Source organism: Xenopus tropicalis, chromosome 8, assembly GCF_000004195.4.
Source record: "Xenopus tropicalis strain Nigerian chromosome 8, UCB_Xtro_10.0, whole genome shotgun sequence".
Lineage (NCBI taxonomy): Eukaryota > Metazoa > Chordata > Amphibia > Anura > Pipidae > Xenopus > Xenopus tropicalis.
Window position 1 is genome coordinate 136,693,994 of NC_030684.2, and position 12,099 is coordinate 136,706,092.

The 12,099-nt window shown below is 44.0% G+C and overlaps 1 protein-coding gene across 1 annotated transcript; it reads right to left on the reverse strand.

Annotated features, from left to right (window-relative positions):
- Nucleotides 1–289: 289 nt before the first annotated feature.
- LOC100497454 lies at nt 290–10,555 on the reverse strand. Its single transcript, XM_002942579.4, has 8 exons — nt 10,378–10,555; nt 7,376–7,423; nt 6,480–6,797; nt 5,849–5,893; nt 3,301–3,612; nt 1,848–2,105; nt 865–998; nt 290–780 (listed from the first exon to the last, which is right to left on the reverse strand). Exons 1-7 carry the CDS (start codon nt 10,421–10,423, stop codon nt 880–882), a joined length of 1,146 nt encoding a protein of 381 aa, XP_002942625.1. The 5' UTR covers nt 10,424–10,555; the 3' UTR covers nt 290–780; nt 865–879.
- Between the last annotated feature and the right edge of the window lie 1,544 nt (nt 10,556–12,099).

A 12,099-nucleotide genomic window follows, 5' to 3' on the forward strand; every position in this document is an offset into this window, starting at 1 on the left:
TTCATGGTCTCCTTGTTGGAGCCTCTAGCTGCTCTGCTAACTACCCTGATCCTGCCTCTCACTCCTACAGTGAGCAATTACAGACCTTTCCTGGCACTTACTTCGCCTACTGGAACCTACCTCCATTTCAGGCCTTTCAGCACCGACTCCTCCAGCGAGCGGGGACCAAAGAGACAGAACATGTAGTGGCTTCTCTTTATTCATTGGAGAGAAATTACTTCCTTGGGGGCAGACTACACTCTTAAGTACTTTAAATAACAAAAACAGTCTAAATACACAAGCACAACAGTTTATGGATAAACACAGTTTTATTAAATAACAAACAACATTCCAACATTCTGTTATATAATTATATCCCTCTTGTTTTGCTTTTGGAGTTGGGGTACAAGCTTTCGGCCCTGAGTAGAACCAACTCCCCAGTAACTCACTCAGAACTCTAGAGAAGCAACATATTTATGGTCTCTGACTCCCGTTCCACTTCTAGTTTGAATGAACAAGAATGAGTAAAGGCTGAGGTGACTGCAAAGTAGCTTGGAGCTTCTTGGAAGGAGACCTTAGTAGGAGCTGGTCAAGAGTTGGCCATCTATTTCCATGCCGTGGGTGGGTAGATACATATATACAAGTGAATCTCATTATTCACCAATGAGAGAGAATGAGTAAGGGGCACTACTGATCATTTCACTGTTGTCTGCAATTAGCAATTATTGTACAATTACTGTGTAAAACTGGTATTTGTGGCTGTGGGGCCTTTCTGTACTGTCTGTTTTCCTTTTGTTTTACCTGAAAGAGAATGAAAATAATTTTAGATGAATATTCTTTAATTAAAAGCTTAATTACTGGGGGTGGGGTTGCCAAAAGTCTTACCTTCCAAAGATGTTTTTAAATCTTTCCCAGATCTGGAGGTGGGACACCCTGGTCTTTCATGATCTGATTCTCTTCCAACGCATTCTCACTGAAAGGTGCAACAGTTGCAGGTCTCGGTCCCTCTGGCTCTGCTCCTAGTAACAGGCAGGTACTATTGTTTCTATTTATGCCGGAAATGCTTTACTGTGTCCTGTGTCCCAGTATAAAAGCTGAGCTGACTTCCAAACCACATCTCTGAGAAGCTAACATTTGACCCCCTGAAGTGATTGAACCTTTCCTTCTTCTTTAATGGAACTGCGTTTAGCAAACCCATCTTGTATCCCCGTCTGAGCTCACATAGAGCAGCCGTAACCTAAAGAGCAATAAGGACTCAGCAGAAGAGGGTTTTGGGTGGAATGTGCATGGCTGGTTCTGCTTCTTTATAAATAGCTGGAATGAGTAGGTTGAACAAGGTCCAATAGACCTTGAGATTTAAAGTCTTGAGAACTACCTAGGGCCCCAGATAATTGACTCCACTGCTTCATCACACGCTAAAGGTTGGGGCTACTGTAGAGTTACCTTCCCTTTTACCCATTCTATCCACACCGGTACAACATGGCATGAATATATCCCAGTCATGTGAATCTTTTTCTCACCAACTCTGTAATGGAACCCCAACATCCTACTGTCATTACCTACATGAGCTCAAGGAACTTTTGCACCAAGCTCAATGCCTTAATTCTCTTTGTAAGGGGAATTATCTTCCTTTATCAAGTTAAATGGGTCCCTATAAAAGCTGAAGACTCCCAGATAAAGCCACTTGGGAAATGGGTAAAGAAACCAAATCGCCACTTATTATATTACAAGTAAAACCCGAAGAGCGTCTCATAATCCCAGGGTGCCTCCTATACACACTGGGCAGCATAAAAGACAAATTACCCCCAGAAGATACTGTAAGGCAGAGATGCTCTAGTTGGGGGCAAATAGAAGAGACAAATCATTACCTTTATAACAGAGATCCCAGGGATTTATAGATCTGGAGGCCCTGCTGATGGGATTCCGTGCTGTACAACTGTAAGTAACATTTGTAACTACATTATAGATGTGAAGAGTGTCTCCTTCCACCTCTGTGCCGATCTGATTGGTTTCATCCCAAGAGACGGTCACTTCTGGTTGGGCCACGGCACAGGTCAGGGTAATGTTACACGTTCCCATTCCAGTGACATTGTGATGGATCAGGATATCTTCAGCTTTTACTGGTTCTGTGGCAAAAACACAAATAACTCATTACATATAGCAGCACGGGACCAGGAGCAGTACCAATGTCTCATCAGTGCTGTCCAAGTCTCAGGCTTACAGATAAGGAGGATTTCACAATACATTAATATAATTGAAAGGAGGACTAAAAATATAATAAAAAAATAAATTCAGATGAATTGACATCATTTCTGGTTTGTACTTGTGTAAATAATTTAAGTTCTATTTGTTATTAAATTGTAATTTCTGTTAGTTCTAGTGTCCTTTAACCACTGTCTAAATTACCTTTCCTGTCTATAACATGCAGCCAGCAAGTTTTCACAATTTGTCTCACCAGGTCCAGACACCATTTCCACCATCTAGATGGTGCTAGAGTGCAAAGACTTGTCAGCAAAACACAACAGAAAATGCCATAGACCATGCGCCACCTGGTGGTGAATTTTGGTATTTATTCCCCCTGGCAGAAACAAAACGTGACAACATCGTCAAGGAACTTGGCTGCATCTGTATGTTAAGTGCAATTGCACAAAACGTATAAACAATTGCTTTCAAGAAATGATGATACATGGGGTTTTATATTAAATTTAGACTAAATGATAATAATAGGACCAGGAACAGAACCTCGGAAGGCAGGGACCAGGAACAGAACCTCGGAAGGCAGGGACCAGGGACAGAACTTTGGAAGGCAGGGACCAGGGACAGAACTTTGGAAGGCAGGGACCAGGAACAGAACCTCGGAAGGCAGGGACCAGGAACAGAACTTTGGAAGGCAGGGACCAGGAACAGAACTTTGGAAGGCAGGGACCAGGAACAGAACCTCGGAAGGCAGGGACCAGGAACTGAACCTCGGAAGGCAGGGACCAGGAACAGAAACTCGGAAGGCAGGAACAAGGACCGGGATAGGATTCCAGAGGCAAGATTACAGAAAAGAGCTCAATGACCAAGCAAGGTGCAATGGCCAGGGACAGACTGATAAAGGGGCAAGATTACAAGATGGAAAACACATGAGGATAACGAGGTGGGTGGAGGAAAGGGAGTGGGCAGAGAGAATACAATGAAAGTGACAGGAGAATGGGTCAGGCCCAGCCCAAAGTGCCTCCAGTGGTGAAATGCGGAAATTCACTGAGAATCCATACCTGGTGGAAAAAATTTGCTCATCACTAATTTTTACTTGTTTTGTGTTAAAGTATCAGGACTTACTGTAAACCCGTAGAAAATACTTATGGATACACTCAGGCCATCCTGACCATTTAAGGTAGGTTGGTGGGTCCTTCATGGTTACATTAGTGATGATTAAAGAGCCATTCTCTGTGCTGCTCAGTCTCCCTGTGAATGGCTCCTTTATGTCCCATATGATCCCATCAGACTTTGTTTTAGCAAATATTCTATACTGGTATCCGTTATCAAATCGCCAAACGAATATCGTCCCCTCGGGCACTGGTAGAATCACGTCTCTTCCTTCTCCAACGCTTATTTCTATTACCGATACACAAAAATACCACAGAAGAATATCTAAAAAGAAATAAAAATGAAGGTCTTTAGTGGAATCTACATATTCATCACTATCATCATCATTATTATTTATACAGAGCCACCAGTTTAGGCAGCACTTTATATTGATTTATAATGTAACCCCCGGTATGGCTGTACCCAACCTTGTCCAGCTAGTGAGGTTAGAGCGTGGGGTACACTGGACTCTCTTTCTTGGGATGGGCCTTTGCTATACAGAAGAGTATAACTGGAGGGTGTTGTTGAACTACATCTCCCTCTGTCAAATGTAAAATAAAGTTTAAAAGAAGGACACCAGGAGTTCTTATGCAGCAAACTGGAATGTATAACTTGTATTGTCCAAGACAATAGCAATGCAAAGCAGGGTTGTCCAAGAATAAAGCAGTATCACCTGATGCACCACTATGGAGGAGCAGCCGGGCAAGTAGATTTATGTCCTTCAATGGCCCAGATCCCTACAGCCGACTTGAATCAGGGAACTGACCTATGCCTGAATTCCCTACTGCGGCCCTACACTAAGGCAGCAGAGCCTGTAATGGGGAATACTCCCTGCTATCTCTCCTGGTTGGAGCAAAGAAGCTGCTCTTGCTAACTAAGACTGTCTCACTTTCCTAGAAACTAACCTGCTCTTTCACACTGACTGTCACAGCTACCACTCATCTTTGAGGTGAAACTAGCACCAGTTCTTCTAACTTCTACCTAGTCCTAACGAGGTGAAGTTGTCCAATTGGTCTGTCTCTGAAGCCTGTCCTGCCATTAGATGTTATCAGGGCAAAAAGGAAGTTCTAGGCTCCTGGCTGAACTGAAAATTGCCGTAACTATTTATATGAAATAAATCTATTTATCACCTCCTCCAATGTTTGTTAAATGATCTGCTTTCACATTTGGGATGACAATGCTGTTTCGCCTGCCCTTGGATGAGCATTGAAAGTCCAGTTGTTCTAGACTTATCTCTAGTAGATATATACTCTGGATATCACGGCCTGGATGAATGATATTGATATAGATTTACTGATGTAGGTTTCCATGTGTCTTCCATCTGCCCCCCCCCCCCAGGCTTGCTCCTTTTCTAACACTTTGATTCAATCTCAAGCAAGTAAAAGGCTAATAGTCCCCCATCAATACATTTCCCAGGCATTGGATTCTTGAAGTGTTACCATTTTCTCCAAGCAACACAAAATGTGGTTTTCAGTATTCTGTATTCATGAGTCCTGGCAGGTCCCATAATTAGTCTAATTGTGAATGGGACAGAGTCAGCTTTGTTATTTTTGTAACCAGGGACATGCTTGGGCCTAAACCAAGTATTCAGTTGCATTTCCCTAAAAAAACTTCAATGCAAACTATCCACATATTATGAGAATACATAAACACTCTAATGCCTACCCTAGGTCTTCACTACAACTATATAAGGAATAATTCCAATAAAACCAGATTTTTACTTAGTTATGCTTCAATCCCAGCCTGGGGTTATAAGTCTATGCTCCATTCCCCTTCAAGTAGAGCTGTGGATCCACAAAAAGCCGCAATCCTAATGTGCCATTGAGACTTTGTACAGCAGCCATTAATGCTGGCAATGCCTGTTAAACTCTTAGCTTGTTGGGATAAAACATCTCATTGTGATTCCTTCAGTCTTTTTTTATTGAGCTCAATAGCTTTTTAGATAAGGGATTTTAACTTTTCGAGCTTATCCAGAAGGAATCGGGGCTCCACCACTACAGCATGTCCTACAGCATGTCCTTATGGCCCTACAGCATGTCCTTATGGCCCTACAGCAAGTCCTTATGGCCCTACAGCATGTCCTTATGGCCCTACAGCATGTCCTTATGGCCCTACAGCAAGTCCTTATGGCCCTACAGCATGTCCTTATGGCCCTACAGCATGTCCTTATGGCCCTACAGCAAGTCCTTATGGCCCTACAGCATGTCCTTATGGCCCTACAGCATGTCCTTATGGCCCTACAGCATGTCCTTATGGCCCTACAGCATGTCCTTATGGCCCTACAGCATGTCCTTATGGCCCTACAGCATGTCCTTATGGCCCTACAGCATGTCCTTATGGCCCTACAGCATGTCCTTATGGCCCTACAGCATGTCCTTATGGCCCTACAGCATGTCCTTATGGCCCTACAGCATGTCCTTCTGTCCTGCCATTTTCTGCCAGTCAGAGTATTAATAGTAAGATGTGTTATAAACTGAACTGCAACTACTATACTGTATAAAATCATTAGGGTAGTACTCACCGGAATCTTTGCGCCTGACAATAGGATCCTTTTGTGGGAAATGATCTGTAAAGCAAAGCAACAAATAACATAAAGTTACATCATTCATTTGGTTGGAAAAAAGACAATAGTCTATCAATTTAAACCCCTCCAAATGATTCCCAGTGCATATATATATATATATATATATATATATACATACAAGTACACTCTGAGTATTACATAATATAAGGGATAATGTACCCCCTTGGGACAGATATTAGGAAAATAAAGATTATTACACTCATGGCCTGAAGTATTAGTTGGGGGTAACTCTGTCTGCATCAGAACCTGTATATTACAGTTACAGCTCAATAACATATTTGTGTCAATAAACTGTTTCTCCTCTTGTTAATAATCACATTTCTAGTGAAACTGTGGTTGGTAAATGGGGCACAATTAAGAATGCACGGTACTTAGTGGGTGCCACTAATTATACTGAAACTCTTGGAATGAACTGCATGATGGGTTCAATAAGCATAGAAAGTGCATCCATTTTCACTCTTTGCTTATCAGACATTAGTAGATAAACTGTTACGGCTAATTCTATACATATATATATATATATTGTGTTACTTATAAGTATATACAATAATAGGAGAGTGAGACTTACTGTAGACCTGTAGATGATATCTCTGGATACAGTCAGGCCATAGTACTTCTGGCCATTCATAGTAGGAACGATGGTCCTTAGTGGTTACATTAGTGATGATTAAAGAGCCATTCTCTGTGCTGCTCAGTCTCCCAGTGAATGGCTCCTCTATGTTCCATATCTTTTCACCTGGTTCTGTTTCAGCAAGTTTCGAAAAGTAACTATCATATCGCCAAGTAAAAGCTCCGGTCTGCAGTCTGTTCACTGGTAGAATCACGTCTCCTCCTGCTCTGGCGATTATTTCTATTTCACTGTAGCACAGATTCTGCCAATCTATTGCTATCAAGAAATGCACAAAGAGGTCTTAGGGCTCTGGCACACGGGGGGATTAGTTGCCCGTGACAAATCTCCCTGTTCGTGGGCAACTAATCTCCCCGAAATGCCATCCCACCGGCGAAAATGTAAATCACCGGTGGGATGGCATACGCGGCGGCGCGATTGCAGTGAAATCACGCAAGTTGCCTCAAGAGTTGCCGCCGCGTATGCCATCCCACCGGTGATTTACATTTTCGCCGGTGGGATGGCATTTCGGGGAGATTAGTTGCCCGCAAACAGGGAGATTTGTCACGGGCAACTAATCCCCCCGTGTGCCAGAGCCCTTAGTGGGGTGTAATTACCCCCAGCAGCCCCAGTACCCACATTAATGATTACAGCTAATGACCCAGTATAATTACAGGCAAACTGCACCCAGACTCTCATGTAATAAAGTTATAATTTAGGCCCCGTCAATGGTCTGCGACCAGTTACTGTAATGGCTTTATGTTTGTGTGTCCTCAGATTTGGCAGAGACGGGGATAGAAGCCAATTAGGGCATTAATTAACTGTAGCTTCTATACTGTGTGACAGTTACTACTCACTGGAACCACTGGCCCGACTGAGGAACCCATCCATTTCTGGGAAAATACCTGTAAGGCAAAGCAACAATCATAAATACATGTGTGTTTATATCAATATACAGAGGATAATGTACCCCCTACTGTAAATGATAAGGATATTAGCAGTCACTGAGGGGTTCTGTGCCCATATAAAGGCACAAGGCTGCAGGCTGAGTTATACAGGAACACTGAGTATCACTCATGTATTATAAGGGATAATGTACCCCCTACTGTAAATGATAAGGATATTAGCAGTCACTGAGGGGTTCTGTGCCCATATAAAGGCACAAGGCTGCAGGCTGAGTTATACAGGGAACTCTGAGTATCACTCATGTATTATAAGGGTTACTGTACCCCCTACTGTAAATGATAAGGATATTAGCAGTCACTGAGGGGCTCTGTGCCCATATAAAGGCACAAGGCTGCAGGCTGAGTTATACAGGGAACTCTGAGTATCACTCATGTATTATAAGGGATAATGTACCCCCTACTGTAAATGATAAGGATATTAGCAGTCACTGAGGGGTTCTGTGCCCATATAAAGGCACAAGGCTGCAGGCTGAGTTATACAGGGAACTCTGAGTATCACTCATGTATTATAAGGGATAATGTACCCCCTACTGTAAATGATAAGGATATTAGCAGTCACTGAGGGGTTCTGTGCCCATATAAAGGCACAAGGCTGCAGGCTGAGTTATACAGGGAACTCTGAGTATCACTCATGTATTATAAGGGATAATGTACCCCCTACTGTAAATGATAAGGATATTAGCAGTCACTGAGGGGTTCTGTGCCCATATAAAGGCACAAGGCTGCAGGCTTAGTTATACAGGGAACTCTGAGTATCACTCATGTATTATAAGGGATAATGTACCCCCTACTGTAAATGATAAGGATATTAGCAGTCACTGAGGGGTTCTGTGCCCATATAAAGGCACAAGGCTGCAGGCTGAGTTATACAGGGAACTCTGAGTATCACTCATGTATTATAAGGGATAATGTACCCCCTACTGTAAATGATAAGGATATTAGCAGTCACTGAGGGGTTCTGTACCCATATAAAGGCACAAGGCTGCAGGCTGAGTTATACAGGGAACTCTGAGTATCACTCATGTATTATAAGGGATAATGTACCCCCTACTGTAAATGATAAGGATATTAGCAGTCACTGAGGGGTTCTGTGCCCATATAAAGGCACAAGGCTGCAGGCTGAGTTATACAGGGAACTCTGAGTATCACTCATGTATTATAAGGGATAATGTACCCCCTACTGTAAATGATAAGGATATTAGCAGTCACTGAGGGGTTCTGTGCCCCCCATATAAAGGCACAAGGCTGCAGGCTGAGTTATACAGGGAACTCTGAGTATCACTCATGTATTATAAGGGATAATGTACCCCCTACTGTAAATGATAAGGATATTAGCAGTCACTGAGGGGTTCTGTGCCCATATAAAGGCACAAGGCTGCAGGCTGAGTTATACAGGGAACTCTGAATATCACTCATGTATTATAAGGGATAATGTACCCCCTACTGTAAATGATAAGGATATGCTGTATCTGTAATAATTTTGATTTATTTGATCCATATTAGTCTAATTACCCCCTTGGGATATTTCCCAGCACACAGATATAGGAATAATTATACCCATGGAACAGCCTGAGGTATCAGTTGAGCTCTATGTACATCCCTCCTTGTATATTTCAATTACAATTCAATGACAGTATATTTTCCACCATTATATTAATAATTCACATTCTGTTGACACTCACACATTCCCTAGTGAATCTGTACTTTACCCTACTGACCCCGGTGGGACCTGCTTCTGCCCTGACTAAACCAACAGTATAACTGGCAGCCATTATCTGCCCCCCCCCCCCCACCGCCTTCTCTGCTCTTCATTGGAATTTCTATCTTTGTGTTTATTTTGATTCTCATTTGTTGCCTCAAATGGGTTATGCAACTTTATCTTAATATTTATTTTGTGCAAAAATTACTTTTAGATTTCTCAATACCCTTGTGTGTTGTTTTTTTAATATTACACAACTATGTGTAACAGGGAAACACATTCTAACAGCACTACCCAACTCCGTTGGCCCAGGACAAACCAATCACCTGGGAGTACAGGGGGATACTGGGTACATGGGGCCCCCACCCAGAGGAAACTACTAGGGAGTAATAACTAACATACATGGGATATAAAGAAGCCCAAGATCATAAACTCACTTGGCCCCATAGAGCCTCATTATACGGCTGCATCTGTCCCCATTGTGTCCTCCCAAACTAAAACCAAAGAGCTTTACCATATTTATTGGGAAATGGCAATGCCATACCCTGGTTGAGTCCATCTCAGACCCTGCCGTATGACTACCGACCTACTTACAGTTACAGTGCGGCCAACCTACAGGGCACTGTTTGGCCAGCTGGGCTCACACCAATCACAGGCTTTCCAGGTGTCCCCTAATAGGTCTCCCTTATACCAACCCAACAATTATCCTCTAGCCTAGTGGGTCCCTATGGGCCTGGGCACCTTCTCCTGTATCCTTAGGAAGTTGCTGGGGGCTATCTGCCCTGTTATGGTTGCTCAGTTGCCCATGAAGGAAGCAGAGGCAGTATGGCAGCGCCACTGCTAGAGGCAGGTACCCGCACAGCCGTGCCAGAGGGTAACAAAGTGACGGATACAGATCAGGCTGCTAATAAACTCATAGCTGGGTGACAGGGTGCCCCTGGGTGCTGTACCCCATTTGCCCTGACAAACTGAGCTGGGGGGCTGCACTGAAATGAACCCCCTGCTATTCTACATTCTACTTGATTAACACAAGGAACATAAAGAATCCCAGGGACCTGCTGCTCACATTTAGCAACTCAAACAGAAATCCTCTCAGTGCCACCCATGCCTACCCATAAGCCTCTCTGTTCCTTTATACACATCTAGTCCAACTCCGGCCCCAAATATACAAATACAGAGCAAGAGGGAAACTTACATTTCAGCAGAATAAAGAGCATGAGGCTCCGGTACAGAGGAACCATTTTCCTTCTGCTTCTCCCTCTTTATACAGGATTTCTATGTGCAACTCCCGCAGCCTCACACCCAGAGGGGGATCAGTACTAGGGCTCTGTCAGTCCTGATTCCAACAGGGACATACAACTAAAATCCTTTGCCCTCTCCTGTAATTCATATAACTGCCTGTGCCCCGCCCACCTCTCCTAAATCCCTCCCACCTCTCCTAAATCCCTCCCATATCCAAGGAAACACATTAACCAGTCACTGGCCTGGGAAGATGGGAGATATCCCATATAAAGCTTTATTAAACACATTATCCACAGACACACAGTCTCATCAGCCACTTAAGCTAAAATCTTTAAAGGGAGTCCTACCTCCCTGCCAATATTCATATCATAATAGATATTTGTTAAAGACCTGTCAGCTGTGTAAAACAAGATTCCTATAGTCTAGAACAGTGCCATACTCTGCCTGCACTATGCTGCCTGTGTGTGCCATACTCTGCCTGCCCTATGCTGCCTGTGTGTGCCATACTCTGCCTGCCCTATGCTGCCTGTGTGTGCCATACTCTGCCTGCCCTACCCTGGCTGTGTGTGCGATACTCTGCCTGCCCTATGCTGCCTGTGTGTTCCATACTCTGCCTGCCCTATGCTGCCTGTGTGTTCCATACTCTGCCTGCCCTATGCTGCCTGTGTGCGCCATACTCTGCCTGCCCTATGCTGCCTGTGTGTGCCATACTCTGCCTGCCCTATGCTGCCTGTGTGCGCCATACTCTGCCTGCCCTATGCTGCCTGTGTGTGCCATACTCTGCCTGCCCTATGCTGCCTGTGTGCGCCATACTCTGCCTGCCCTATGCTGCCTGTGTGTGCCATACTCTGCCTGCCCTACCCTGGCTGTGTGTGCGATACTCTGCCTGCCCTATGCTGCCTGTGTGTTCCATACTCTGCCTGCCCTATGCTGCCTGTGTGTTCCATACTCTGCCTGCCCTATGCTGCCTGTGTGCGCCATACTCTGCCTGCCCTGCACAGTGACACAATGCTGGCACTGCTCCTACAGTCTGCACAATAACTATGTATTAAAAAACTTTCTAATCGTAGTACCACCTCAGTATATGTTCTTTGTGTAGTATGCAGGGTTTATTTATGGGTTTCTACTGCTCCTACAGTCTGAGGTGTGAATGTGGGTGATTGAGCCTGAGGTGTGAACACTGCAGAGGGTGAACAATGCAGGGATTAAAAGGTGTGAAAAACACAGGGGATTACATATTTAAACAATACAGCCTGATTACAGCCTGAATCTGAGGTGAGAACCATGCAGGGGGCAGTTAATCTCAGTACTGATACCATTTAAAGCTACAGGTGGGGGGCCACACAGAGGGGGGTCGCGGGCCGCCAGTTGGACAGCACTGGTCTAGAATATCAGCACAAATACCCTTAATACATTTGTTGCACTAGATGAATACAAATGAAGGTGTTTAGTTGTACTGTGGGGCTATAGAGTATTTCAGCTCTCCAGCCAACTTGAGGCAAATCACTTTGGGCCTAACCACTTGCTACAGGCCATATGGAGTGTTCACACTCAAGACAAATCAGTCTAAATACTTTTTGGAAAATAGATTAACAGGCACAACACTGAGATGTCAGTCAATCTTTCCCCCAGTCCCTGTGACTGTGCAGCCATTGCTACAATTGTATTTTTGCTC

Bases quoted from the DNA above. Each gene is read 5' to 3' on its own strand.
- LOC100497454 (XM_002942579.4), bottom strand. From the start codon at position 10,423: ATGGTTCCTCTGTACCGGAGCCTCATGCTCTTTATTCTGCTGAAAT. The intron at 6,798-7,375 runs GTGAGTAGTAAC...ATTTCTTGATAG, and splicing joins CAGTCGGGCCAGTGGTTCCA to CAATAGATTGGCAGAATCTG. The intron at 3,613-5,848 runs GTGAGTACTACC...ATTTCTTTTTAG, and splicing joins TGTCAGGCGCAAAGATTCCG to ATATTCTTCTGTGGTATTTT.